General features: G+C 46.5%; 1 protein-coding gene across 6 annotated transcripts in view; it reads left to right on the top strand.

The window, feature by feature from the left end:
* Window positions 1-14,523, top strand: part of GPM6B (glycoprotein M6B) — a 152,277-nt gene that overhangs the window by 104,054 nt on the left and 33,700 nt on the right. For 2 of the 6 annotated variants that reach the window (XR_004385276.1, XM_032880161.1), the window contains exon 1: window positions 6,918-7,309. The exons of 1 other annotated variant lie outside the window; for it this stretch is intronic. Coding sequence is in view for 4 of the 5 variants with exons in the window: in XM_032880161.1 (XP_032736052.1) it covers window positions 7,249-7,309 (61 nt within the window). In the remaining variant the exon portion in view is untranslated. Of the gene's footprint in view, window positions 1-6,917; window positions 7,310-14,523 lie in introns of those variants that run through there. 3 more of the 6 variants (XM_032880164.1, XM_032880159.1, XM_032880162.1) reach the window with 3 other exon arrangements.

A 14,523-nucleotide genomic window follows, 5' to 3' on the forward strand; every position in this document is an offset into this window, starting at 1 on the left:
GTAAGCTTTAAGAATTCTTGTGCTCTTTGTAATTCTTCTCTCTCCAAGGCTCAGATACTTGCTGCTGGAACACCTCTTTAAATTTTATCATGGGAAGTAATGTGAAGTAGGAGTCACTTCACAAAAATTTCTTTGAAAACACAGTTTACGTACAATGCATCCATTCAAGCACACTAGAATGTGAAGTGAGGCTGTTTCTGGGGACCAGTTTCCTTTGGGGGGCACAGGAAGGCTTATGCCTGGGCCTGTAAATTACGTGAGGCATGTGGACGCCTAGAAGGCCTCCTAGAAGGCCCCAGAAACCGTGTGGAAAGAATGGGGCTTGAAGAAACTCACTGGCTGCGAGTTGCTTGTCTTGGTTTGGAGCCGGTCATCATGATGTTCACAAATGCAGTCTTAGCTATTTACTCGGGGGTGAGAAAAGGGGTCTTGGGGAATCGGGAGGGCGTGCGGGCTCATTAGAAAGCAGGGAGCATCCATCCACCGGGAGAAGAGAGACGATCTGTAAAGAAAACTGTCAGTGGGGCTCCTGGGTGGCGCAGTTGGTTAAGTGACTAACTCTTGGTTCTGGCTCAGGTCGTGATCTCAGGTTTGTAAGGTTGAGCCCCACATCGGGCTCCACGCTCAGTGGGGAGTCTGCTTGAAATTCTCTCTCCCTCTCCCTCTGCCCCCCTCATCATCCCATGCTTGCTCTCTCTCAAATAAATCTTAGAAAAGAAAAGAAAAAAAAAAAGCAGTGACAAGAGTGGGAAGGAGAGGAAGAAGGGTCTGTCCCCTGGAGATGTGGGGCCACTAGGAGGCTGCATCTCGGATACTAAGAGGCTGGGCTTTTGGGGGAAAACCATTGGTGGAAATGTGCAGATTTCAGAGGAATTAGTAGTTTGAATAAATATGGAAACATCCCTTTGGGTGACTGAATGACTCCCCACTGGGGACTCATTCTGAGGCCAGAAGAACCTATAATATAATTTCAGGAAAGTGGAAATGATGTGGAGTTGTTGGGGTTCAGAAGGGAATCGTCTAGAAAGACTTCTTGACCATTTTTGGTGCAATAAGGTGGTTTAATTAACGCCCCGGGACAGGACCCATGGGCAGAAAGAGCGGCACTGGGGTTGTGATGGGTGACTGATTATATACTTTCAAGTGGAAGAAGTTAGGGATGGTGTAAGTCTCCAAGGTATTTTGGAAACAAGGTTTCCAGGACCTTGACAGGGCTAGCTATTGTTAGGAAAAGGTCATTTATTACTGTTTCTTGTAAAAACTCGGTCATGGGATTTTTCAGAGGTGTATCAGCGGGCCGTATGCTTGGGGGGGGGATCAGTAACACATGGGGGGGGTGGTAGAGATCAAGATGGTAGAGATCAAGGAAGTTTCCAGAAGAATTTATGGTTTTTTTTAAAGATTTTATTTATTTACTTGACAGAGATCACAAGTAGACAGAGAGGCAGGCAGAGAGAGGGGAAGGGAAGCAGGCTCTCCACTGAGCAGAGAGCCCGATGTGGGGCTCGATCCCAGGACCCTGAGATCATGACCTGAGCCAAAGGCAGAGGCTTAACCCACTGAGCCACCCAGGTGCCTCGAATTTCTGTATGTTAAAGGATCCCAGGTGGTGGGCTAAGATTGCCCTTGGCAAAGTGTCAACATCGAGGCAGCTGAGTCTCTAGAGGGAGGTCACTCTGCCTGTTGCAAGGACTTGTCAATGGGCTGTGGTCAGTAAGGACATTTCATTTTTTTCTTTTGCCTCTGGTTCCCACATCAGAAGGAGTAGGCATTGACAAACTTGATGGGTAGCCTCGTGACCTTGATAAGACTATGTAAGTAGAGTATTGTGCAGTCTCATGCGTTTATCCCATTCTCAGTCAACTCCCAGTTGACTGAGCAGTCACAGCCACGTAACATAGAATGGTGACTCACTTTCTGGCCTGCGGTGGGTGCTTAATGAACCTTGGTTGAATGAATGATTGAACGAATAAATGAACATGTGAACGATCAAACGAACAAACCAGTCACCTGATGAGGACGACGTCCATAGTGGCCCACATGAGCATCTGACTGTGGTCTTGTTATGTTCTACACTGCCATCCGTATTTGGATCACAGACATATGAGATATGTAAGGCAAATTTACTAGGAGCCATGTGGAATTGTGATTTATTATTAAAAAAAAATACACATTTGGTTTTCACTGGGGGCACAGAGCTCCTGAAACCCTTGGAATTCCTGCAATGGAGAGCCTCACAGGTGTCTTTTTTTGTTAATGAGGTGACTGACTTCTGAAAGCTAAGGTTTGGAGTCTGCTACCAGTAGAGCCAACTATGTGATTAGAATGATGGAACTTTCCATCCCAGTCCCACTGCCTCATGCCCCCCACCCCAACCTCTAACCCAAATCTCCACCTCTGGCCAATGATTTAATCAATTGTGCCTCTGTAATGAAGCCTCCATGAAGACCCAAAAGGACAGGGTTCGGTGAACACCTGGAGATTTGGGGACAGTCCTGTGCTGGGAGAGGGCTTGGAACTTGGTGCATTTCCCCATACCTTGTCCCTGTGCATCTCTTCATTTAGTGTTTGATTAGTGTCCTTTTGTATCATTTATAATAAACCCCTAACCTAGTAGGTAAAATGTTCCTCTAAGTTCCAGAAGCTGGTCTAGCAAATTAATTGAATCCAGGAAGGAAGGGGGTCGTTGGAGCCTCCGATCTGTAGCTGAGTGACAGCCAGACTTGGAATTGGCACCTGAATTTGCAGGGGTGTGTGGCGATGGGGAAGGGGGGGCGGGGGGCGGTAGTCTTATGGGACCGAGCCCTTAACCTGTGGGACCCCAATGCTGCCCCTGGGTAGCGAGTGTCAGAACTGACTTGAGTTGTAGGACGTGCCACTGGTGTGAGGCTGCTTGCTGGTGTGGTTCCCCCCGCCCACCCTGCACACGAGCGAGCATGCGGCGGAAGTGCGGGCTGAAACCGTTTGGAACAAACCTGGGAAGGTAGTCATGGAAAAACAGTGTCCCCGGGAGCATCCTAACTGGAGAGGAAGGCCGGTGGAGAAGCCCCAGGTGTCTTGTTCCTCCCCTGCCATCACTCAACCATCGCTCAAAAGATACTTTCTGCTTGTCAGTCCTCATCCTCTTTGCTCCTTCTATGGTATTGGACCACATGGGACACTCCCAGCACGGGACTGTCCCCAAATCGACGCTCTGCCCTTTGCGGACCGTCTTCTATTCCTCTCCTTCCACTTTGGCCTCGTTCCCCTGCTTCTCGCATTTTCCACCCTTAGCCTTTTTGACCCTCCCTTTTACGGTTTCCCTTTCCCTTTATAGTCAAGAGACCGTGTTCCTTAAATTCTCGTCTCTGTGTTTTTAGTCTTTGTCTCTTACCGGTCATTTGTTCACCCATCATTTAAAATATATTTGCAGAGGACCTCCGGTGTGCCGGGGGACCAAGACCATGTCCTCACCCATCCACGCTGGAAACTCCAGATTGCCTTCCGTGCCTTTTCTGCTCCCAGGCGCACGTATCCAGTGTGAGGTCACCAGGGTTCCCCGGTGCCAGAGCTCGGCCCTCACGTGGCTTGTTTGTCAGCCTCGTGCCCAACACGATAACCTTGGTAAAGCACAGGTCAGACCTGTTCTCGTGCCTTCCCTCTCTCCCCCATCTGCCTCTGGGATCAGCAAGGTGGTCCACTAACCCGATTCCCAGTCTACCACCCTCCAGCTCCTACACGCTCCAGACCCCCAACGTGCTCTTGGGCCCTCTGTTGGAAAAATCACCTCTCCAACACGCCGACAGTACCGTTTTCCTGTTTATGAGCTTTTCCATGTTTCCAGGGACGCTCTCCCCCATCCCTGTTCTACCTTTCCCTTCTCTACCTTTCCCTGCTCTTATCCACCCTGCCCTGCCCAGTCCTTTTCTACTCTTGCCTTCCCTTCTCCACCCTTCCCTACCCTCTCTTACCTGGCCATTCCCAACCATACAGCAGTAGCCAGCTCCGCTCAGGTCTGCTCTGCAAAGCTTTCCCCAAGTTCTCTTTCCCTCCTCTCATCTTCTTTGTTGTGATACTAGAGGACCTGTAGCCAGTAGGATCACCCTGGTTTCAGAGGCTTCTCTGGGGCCCATCAGTCTGTGGGCGACTCAGAGACAGGCACCATCTTGTTAAGTTAGTGCTTGGAAGGCGAGTCCATGCATGCTTATGGAACTGACTAGAATTCTACAGACAACTTGCAAGTGTTGAACCCTGTGAAGCTTCTGTTCTTAGTCCGTGTTCGCAGTTTTGTGTGGCCTGATCTAATATGTCCATTTTGTGTCAGTATTTGCTATTCCCGTCTTGGCTTTCGGAAGTAGTCTGTCCTTCAGTCAGACTGACTTAACTCAGGGGGCTCAAAGAATATTTTCCAGCTTTATGAAGACCTCTCCCATCCTACTCATTATATGTATCTAATCGTTCCAGCCAAAAATGGGGGCAGGCCCCAGAAATGTTATAAATGTATGCTCTTCTTTCTTGCTGTTGACAATTTTTCTATCATGCTTTTTTTCCCAGCTTGGATGGTTTTTCATAAACTTCAGTGAGATTTTGAGGCTGTTGGTAGAGGTAACTTTTTAGCAAATGGTCCTTTGTTATCAGCCTAATGAAAACAATATGGGGAAGTTGTGAGCAAGGCAGAAATGGTGACTGGCTCCTTTGCTTGTTGTTCTTCGAGGGGAACATAGACCAAGGTATCACCCAGAGAATGTGTGAATATTTTGTCCAGTGGTTTTGATTTCTAAGACTGTGATACAGAACCAGAGTTGTCCTTGAATTGAAAATGTCTTCTGTATTTAATGTATACCCTCTTCTGTATTCTGCCTTCCCCCTTTAACAATATCTAACAATAACATTCTTAAGTAAGAGCCAAAAGTGTTCCATCCGGTGTATAATTGAGTGGTTTTGCTGGATGCTTTTAAAAGAAGACCAATTGCATAGCTAGCCGTGATCACCCCTTTTGGTGCTGAGTTGCATTTTTGTTTTGTTAAAACTAAACTGCCGAGGGAGAAGCCCACTGCAAAGTCACAATTGTCATCTTTTGCTCCGAATGCACTTAAGTAGTCTTTGCAAAAATGCATAAGGCCATCCTGTGTGGACGCATCATCAGGTTTCCCCATGGACGTAGTTAGATCACAGACGAATTTCTTTCTGTCTGAAGTTTGAGACCGCCATGCTTTTCACTGCTCTCGACAGGAGACAGTAAAATTGTCCAGAGCCATCAGTTAAAGGAATAGTTGACTGTGGGTGCGGACTTCTCAGAGCATAGCTAAGGTGAAAAATGAGAAGTAACATCAGAAGAAAACGTTGAAACAGGCTAAACGAGTTTTCAAAATCTTTTCTGGCTTACCAGGGGCCAGAGGTATGGAATGTAGAAGGTTTGGGGGATTATCTCACACTAAGGCATTAAAAGATCAGGTTGTTGGAGGATTTTGATTTGGGATCTCGCACTGTGTTTTTTTTTTTTTTTTCCTTTGTAAGCGTTGAGCAACAAAGCATCAAACCTTGGAAGAGTTTTTTTTGGGAGGGGGGTGGTCTCTAACTTGTCTCGATGTTTGCTTCTAAGGTGGGCACTCAACCCACCCAGCTGGCCAGCTGCTAGGGTCAGAGAACCCTTCACCCTGTGATTTTCCGGATTCATCCCTGTAGTTGACTTGAGTTTCTATAAATATCTTTAATAGAGATAGTGAAGGGAAGTGGGTCAACCAAATCCTTAAATCATGGCACAGAAACCAGCGATGCTTGGAAACATATGGCTCATGACCAAGAGAAAGGATTTTCTATGCGTGGATGCATTGAGAACTGTGGTCCCATAGTGTCTGGATACATACACAGGGAGGCTCGTGAAACCGGCAGGTAGCCGTCATCGGTGCGATAACATTGAGACCGCTCTTGAAAACACCTGTTTGACCTTGAGGGAGAGGTTCTAAATGAATAAAACCCTCTATAGAACTAGTCATGGCCAGTAAGGAAAAGCATTCTATTTTCATTTTCATTCCAAAAAGTCACCAAAATGTCAGCTAGATGGACTTGGAGAGTGTCATGCTTACTTTTAAATATGGAGGGATACCTTTTTATGAATTGGGCTCGAGCTCAAGTTTCTCTTTCTGGCACAAATGTTGGTTGCAGACAGGGAACGGGTTATAATCCTGATGCCACACTGCATACAGCTGTGGCCATTTTGTGGGTTTTCTTCCCTCTTAGGTATTTTTTTTCCTCCCCTCTTTAATATATATATATATATATATATATATTTTTTTTTTTTTTTTTTTAATGGTAAATGCTTTTTTTTTTTTAAAGATTTTATTTATTTGACAGACAGAGATCACAGGTAGGCAGAGAGACAGGCAGAGAGAGAGGAAGGGAAGCAGGCTCTCCAGAGAGCCCGATGTGGGGCTCCATCCCAGGACCCCCGGGGATCATGACCTGAGCCGAAGGCAGAGGCTTTCACCCACTGAGCCACCCAGGCGCCCCTTTAATATATATCTTATGATATGTATCTAACATATAATTATATACCAATATTATCATATATATACTTGAAGTCTAGCTAGCTAGCTAGAGATGGCATGAAAGACAAATACTAAAGAAAGTGAATGCTACAGAGACCATGGGCTGGTGCTCTTACTGTGTTCTGCCGGGGTGGGGTCAATGAACTTGAGCGGCCTGTGATGCCCCACGAAGGGGTCCCCCATTGAAGGAAGGAGTTTGCAGGGATGGAAGCCCTGCGTTCTGCAGAGAGAAGAGACGTCCCGACCCGCTGAGTCACGTGGTGGGAGGGGGCTCAACCGCGCTCTCTCCCTCTCCCTCCCCTTCTCCTCCACATCCCGTCCTCTGATGTCACAAATCTGTTCCTCCCTGGGAGAGCTGATTAGCATTCAGTGGGTGCAGTTGGCCGGGAGCGAGCGGCGCGGGCAGGCGGGCGGGGGCGCGGCCGTTCCCGGGGAGCCGCAGTGGGACTGGGCGCAGGATGGCCACGTTCTAACTGGGATCCTCGCTGACGTGCGGCCGCCGGCTGCTTGGCAGCCGTCTTTGCGGACCAGTAGGCAGAGGGGAAACGGACGCTGCTGAGCCTTTTGCATCTTGGAAGGGACTGTAATCTACTGTAGGGAAGAAGAGAACCTCTCAATCACGCGGTGTAAATAAGAGACGGAGGGGAGCCCAAAAGAAAAGGAAGAGGAGGGGAAAAGTGTGTGTTGGGGGAGCGGGGGGAAAGCATTTTTGGTGGATGGTATGAAGCCAGCCATGGAAACTGCAGCCGAGGAAAATACTGAACAAAGCCAAGAGAGAAAAGGTACCCAGCGCTCTGACAATAGCCTGTTTGCAGCTTTTCACTGGGGTGCTTTCAAAGGGGTAGCCCGGTTTTGTGTCTCTTGGAAAATAGCTCTGAAACAATCCCTGTGGCATGGTCTTGCTTTCAGGGTGGTTTTTGCCTGTAGGCTGATGTTAAATTAATAGAGCAGCCTTCCTTCAGCCCAGTCCTGTTCCAGATCTTCTTACCTAGTGTGGGATTTCCCAGGATGTCCGCAGTTTGTCACCTTGGGTAGCTGAACTGGGGAAACGGTCTTTTTGGTTGTTTTTTTTTTTTTTCCATTAATATAATGAGTCATAACTTAAGTCCCACGTTCTGCATGTTATATTCCAGGGGCATGGAATGCGTTGTTTTCTGCTAATGCTGGGGAAGAACTGGGGGGGGAGGGGGGGGCGCAAACTAAATGGCTTTGGTTCCGCTAATGCCGTAGTGATTTTGGACATTTTCTAGTTTTCTTATTGAGTATGATAGTTCTTTCCATGCATTGGGTCCTGACTGTAACATGTGATAACCATTTACAGTGGGAGCTTCAGAGAGGGGACATCAGCTCTGTGGCCCTGGTGCTGATGGAGAGGGGTGAGGGGGTCCCCTGCCGTTTATGACTTGGAGATTTGGAGGAGGAGAATTGGTAAATGTCCTGACCCTACAGGGGAATCTTATCACAATGCTGACATAGGGAATGGCCTTTTTAGAGAAGTAAGTGCTTTGCAGTAAAAAAATGACAGAAAGTAGAAGTTAAAATTCATCTGTTTTTTTCCTAGATAAAAACTGATCTCAAGCGCGATAGCCCGTAGAACGCGCTCAGCCACTGTTAAATTACAATGCGGTGAGATGCCGCTCACCTGTCTCCTGCAGGCAAAGTTACAGACTCTCGTAAGGTGCAGGAACGCGTACTACACCTGCAGTGGCTCTAATATCACCAGCCTTCATGCCAAGGTTATTTCCCACGGCCCTGAGATCGACCGACAGGCACAAAACAATAGTGATTGACTTAGGAAGATGTTGGTTCAGCTGTCTGAAATAGCCAACCATTTTACACCTACAAACATGGCAATTTCATGTGCTTGAGCCTAACAGCAGGCTTGGGTAGAAAGCTGCTTGTGTTTATGCAGAATTTCTCCCGTACATGGTACTTTAATAACATCGTTTCGTAAGCAGCGCAATTTCATTATTTATTTTTTCAACTAATTAAATTTCAGAGTCTCATGACATCTGCATAACATGAAGTTTGCCATTGTAACCATTTTGAAGTGTGTATTTCAGTGCCATTAAGTATTGTAATTTTAAAATTGGCAGTTAAATTCAATCCCTGCATGAAACCTACCTCCCCCCCCGCAATGAAACAAAACAGAAACTTTGCCTTTTCTCGTATGTATGTATTTTTAATTTATATGAGTGGCCAAAGAGCAATAAGAGAAGCTTTGGGGAGTATTTATGAAGCTGAGGAATGGAGATAAAAGTAACGATTGATTTCCGTGATGATGAGAGATGAAGTTTGCAAGGGCCTAATCACGTACAAGCCTCTCACGGTTCACAGCGATGTTTTCCTAAAACAGATGATTTCATGTAGTACCCACTTTTTTATTAATATGGTATTTGCCATATTAATAAATCAAAGTAACCATTGATAAACCATTAATAAAACCATCTTGGTCTCTGCAAAACCATACCTTTTTTGTTTTCCTCTCCAAAAGCAAGCGAGGGGCATGAAACCAGGATAAAATCCTTACTGCACAACTACATAGCTCATCCTCATTTAGTTACAGACGGCTGTTATTTTATAGTAATTAAATACTATTTAACACCAAATCTATAGGCTGTACTACCGGCATTGGCCGTCTATAGGCAAAACCTTATTAGCTAGTTAGCCACGGTTTCAGAGACAAAATCAGAAGCAAGAGACAATGCCTGGAGGAACTTTAAAAATTGCCAACATGGATAAACACTAGCTGTGGAGGTCATTCGGAAATGGCAGGTGAACACAAGCTGCCGTCACATGTAGAGTTCAGGCGTGAGTAAGCACACAAGCCGGGGCGTGTGTGTCCGCTGCCACCACGGGGGCTGTGGTCACTACGGGACCACTTATGCCGATCTGGAGGATGGCTTATCTGCTCATCTTAATTTAGACGAACAAGTTCACGTGCCAGCTGCACCCAAGTCAAAAACCCAGACAAGTATCATCTTTGTCATTTCCCAGTTTGCTCGCCCATTGTCATTCTGGGCACACACACATACACACACACACACGCACACACGCACACATACACACAGGCATGAAGTGACAGTCACAAATGTTTCTGCCTGCCTGTCACTCCGATTTCATTTGAAATATACAAGATAAATGTTGATTTCTTTGAAATGTACATTGAAAATTTTGACATAATTGGAGAAGGCATTATATAATTCTTGAGCCGGTGGATCTGGGTTTTTGTGTTTTCCTTTTAAGCCTTTCAGCAAGGGATTTAATTTCTGAAATCTAATCCTGTACATTTTGTCACTTCCCACACAGTTTTTCATGCATATCTATTTATTCCCCCTCTCTGCTCCTCCTTTTGCATTTGATTTTAGTAGTTGGTGCGAAGGGCTATACCTGCCTCTTAATCTGGGGTCTTATTGCCCAGTGGGAATTCTAGCTTTGGATCATTACTTCTTTGGAGAATTATTTAGATTATGATTAAGAATAGAAATTAAACTTAACTTTATAAATTGACCTCAACTTCGTTAGTTGGCCTCACTTCCTTCAGCAGGACAAAGAGAGCTATTTCTTTAAATTGGGAGGACTTTGTTCCTATTTCAACAAAAAACATTATCCAAATCCTTAAAAAATGTATATATATATATGTGTGTGTGTGTGTGTGTGTGTTTGAAACTGCCTCACGGCTCTTGCCACAGAACACTACTTAGATGGTCAAAATTCCCCCAGAAGTATTCAGGAGATATTCAGAAATGTTTAGGGAAAGCAAGCTGGTCTTCCCAGATGGCTGTAAGAAATGCCAGGTTATTACAAATAACGGTTTTTACATGGGACACATTCCACTGAAGCGTGAGGACTGAATAAAGAGTTTCACTGAAGTGAGGTTAGTGGAAGGACTGAATAGGACAGAATCAAAGAACCAGATCATGGGTCTCACCAATCAAGAGATTTCTATTTATTTCTGTGGAGGATTACTTGATGTCCATTCATTTGTGAAAACCAGTGCATCTCGAAGTGCTGGGAGTGCTCAGTCAAGGGGTAGAAAAACAATTGATTCAATTGCTGTGCTGTGCGGGAAAAAAATCTGTGATGCAAATTGTTTTTATTACATGTAGGGAATTGGAATCTACTGGAACCATTAGAGTCGAGGTAGTTAAAGTGCCTGGAATTGCCACTGAAATAATTTTGAGAGCTCCAGGCATCAAACCAAAAAGGAAGAACAACGTAGCAAACGGGAAATAATGTGTAATTGGAAATAAACTCTAGGATGTAAGGAGTGTAAGAAACGAATTCAGATTGTTGACTTGGGTAGAGAAACTGACACATTCATTTAAATTTTTGGAGCAAATGTCATGTCTTATGTGTTTAGGTTGGGTTTTGTTTGTTGCGGTTTAAATGCGTGCACTCTGGGCCCTGTCTTCTTTTTTTTAGGAAGAAAACTCTTCTAGAATATATGGCCTGTGAGCTAAAAACCCTGAGGGACACATTTAATGTGTCATGCTCTTCCTGGTGATGTAGACGTGATTTGATTTTGAGATCTTTTATTGACAATTTCTAACTTGATTATGTGAGTTCTGTACAGAGAAAGTTTTAGATGTAGTTTTTCCCTCGAAGGATCTGCCAAGGAGGACATTTGAAGAGAGGGTGTCTGGGGACTAGGCTGTAGAGAAAGGCCTGGCAGGCCAGATGGTGCCGGACGTATGTGGTAGGTATGAGACAGCTTGCTTTTACCTTATTTTATTTCACTTTATTTTTTTAGAAAGTTAAGCGTGGTGAAGATCTCAGTGAGCCATTTGGCGTATCTCCTACTTTTATACGGTTGCTTCCATTAGCATATTTTGTAAGGTTTGGCCTTGCTATTTCAGGAGACAAAGAATTCCAACCCCTTTCTGGAAATTTAGATTTGCCTTGCTTGAAATTGGGTGGAAACCTCAAGTTCCGATTGTCCTGTTATGAATCGCGTTTTTCTATGGCTTGAAACTACAAGTCGATTTAGAGTAAATCATCTTGATGGCATGACTTGGGAGCCTTGATGTATCAGAGAACGTGTGAAACAGCCAGTGAGCATCCCCACGATGTAAATTTCCCCTCGCTGGGACTTGGTGATGGATGAGATTGTTCCAGAGACATGTTCTTGCTTTTTCCTCCTTGGGACCAAATGTCCAGCCCTGTGAGATGGCCGGCCAGGAATAGGGATGGCTGTGGCGACACACACTCGCTTGTAAGAAAGGGAGGCTCCAGTGTCAGCTGCACAAATGTGCCTGGTTGTTCATTTATTCGTTCATTTAATAATACTCTCCTTTGAAACATCACCCGTCCTCTATCTTCCCAGCACGCTGCACAGGAGTACAGGGGCCCTTAACTCATCTTAGGGACCATTACGTATAGCAGGATCTTGGTTTTAACCATAATTTTGTCATCTCAGTGCGGATTACATAGCAGGACAACAGTAGCAGACGGGAGAACTTTCCTCCTCAGCCTGCCCAAGGACCTGTCTCTTCCAGACACGTGTGAAAAAGAGAAAGTAAACTAACTTCCTGTCTTGGAGGCCGACTGGATTAATGGCGTTGACTTCTTTCTATATCCAAGCCTTACCAGCCACGTTCCATAGCCAGGGTCAGCACGCTTCATCCATGAAGGGCCAGGGAATAAGTATTTTAGGCTTTGTAGGCCACACAGTCTCTGTTGTAACTACTCAGATCTACAGCTGTAGCGTGAAACAGCCATGGATAGTATATGAACCAATAAATGTGGCCGAGTGCTGATAAAACTTTATTGACAAAAACAGGTGGCCATCGTTGGCTGACCTCTGCCATTTCTCGTGGTGTTGTTAGGGCTTTCCTTTAATATTTGAAATAATACTCACGAATGAAAGACGATAGATCCAGCTTTCGAAGACCTTGCCTAGGGAGTATGGTCTCTCGAAGGAAGCTCGGTCTTTGACACTTTGTTGGCTCCAGTGATAATTTCGTAGATGCCAGAAAGTAGACCGGCCCGCAGTTCAGTCCGCAGTTCAGTTATTCCAGCCTTGTCGCAGAAATACATCACACTCTCTAAGTAAATGGGGAAAAAAGGTACAAGGCTTCGTTTTGTTTTCCTCAATTCCCCATTGTCTGCTTCATACCCACCTTTGGTGATGACCGCCCATGGTTGTGACTGTCACCATTAGCCATCACGGCTCCCCTCAGCCCCAGCTGTCTGTAGTTGCTCAGATGTCACCGACTTGGGAGGTCTCCTGCCCATCCCTGGCTTCCGTTCCCTGGCAGGAATATTTGCTGTCCTCCCTCGGTAGGGCCTCAGCAGGGACCTTCCTGGCTGTGTGCGGACGTTTTCCCATTTCTTGCCAGCTGCCCAGCATTGACACATCGACACTGTTTTAACAGACTATTCGAGCCGAGGCTTCTCCTTGCAATCCGGTGACTCTCTCATAAACATTGGGACCCTGGCCTTTTAAAACGAAACGTATAACGTGCTCTTTGAAATTTTAGAATTAGTCTTATATTTAACATCTCCCAAGATTTGGTTCCAAAATGGGAAATAGACATAATTTTCTTTTCTTTCACGGGGAAAAATTTACTGTTGTGAAAAGGCCTTCCCAGAAGGACTGGAAAACAGCCACCCACTTGCTGACCCCATCGCCACATCTGCTAGAGAGGCAGTATTTACGCTGAACTAAGCATGTCTGGCATGGCCGCCATGTTTTGGTCAGAAAACCTAGAAGCTTTGGGCAGCCCCTGGTTCTTTATTGTCGTTGCCTAGCAGCCTGTGCCTGATTGCCTGACTGTCTGGAGACTTCCCCATGCATGAGGAGAGGAGAACAGAGAATGGCTGTGTCCGTGCAGAGACGCATGGCCTGGCCTGGGTGAGGTCAGTGTGGTGGGGGGACCTGGAGGTCCGTATCTTGGTCCGCAGGGTCCTGGGGTGCTGCCTGGCCTTCAACAAGATACTGCCCCAGCAGACATTTGATGGGGCCCCTGCTGTGTGTTGGGCATGGCGAGAAAAATGGTATTTAGAGGACAATGACAGATTTCCAGATCAAAAGTGCTCGAGTGAAGACTGGGCGTCATTGCTCTCAGACAAAGTAGCCCAACCCGCATCCGAGAGAGCATCTCCTGGGCAGGGACGCGGAGCTCTAAACCCAAGGCAACTTGAGAGTTAAGTCCTTTCCAGAACCCTGAGATAACACCAGGCGCTTGGGACCTGCGCTCTTTCTTGGGGAGGCACAGAAGCACAGCTCACCTCCACACTGACCTCAGAGAATCTCCTGTTGGGCGGACCGCTGCCTCCGCGAAAGAGCAGGGACTTTGAGCAGCTGTGCCCGCCACAGGGGGCCGGCCTGGTGGTCTTGAGGCCTGTCCTTTGTTGTCACATGGCCCAGGCGTGGCCCCGGGCTCCTCCTCCCCTAGCTGCATGATCAGGGGGGTGGGCGACTGACCTTCTTCTTGCCCTTGCTCCCTCCATCTAGAAAGGTAGACTCCTCAGAGCCCCGATGTCATAGGACAGTGGGTGCAGACATCTGACCTTGGATGATGGAGGGAAAAGGTGCAGCATGCTTGGCGTGGCGCCTGGTGTCTCACCAGCGCCCTGTAAACGCGGGCTGACCACCAGACAGCAGTGAGCAGGTCCTTGCGCAGGTCTGACCTTGCTCTAGCATCCTTTTTTTTTTTTAAACCCCTTTTGAACATCTTTGAATGTCTTTACATGTCCTTTAAGAGTTGGTGGAAGCCATCAAGGCTTTCCCTGAAATAGCACCCAGAAAAGCCCCCACTCACCAGTGGGAGAGAACTCGGAGACCACACACGCTTCCAAGGGGGTTCTCTGAAGGCTTTGCGAGGTGCTCTGTGCCCCTGGTCAGACATTTGCTTTGTCTGTGGCTGCTGGCTCTGGGGCCCTGTGGAGCGTTCTGACCTCCTGCTGATGGAATCATGGCCACTGTCAACATCAGAATCCCTTTTTCACCTTAAATATTTGTGCCCCCGAACTCCTTATTTGGTTCTGTGAG

The sequence above is a fragment of the Lontra canadensis genome, unplaced genomic scaffold, assembly GCF_010015895.1.
Source record: "Lontra canadensis isolate GAN:19392208 unplaced genomic scaffold, GSC_riverotter_1.0 scaffold68, whole genome shotgun sequence".
Taxonomy (NCBI): Eukaryota; Metazoa; Chordata; class Mammalia; order Carnivora; family Mustelidae; genus Lontra; species Lontra canadensis.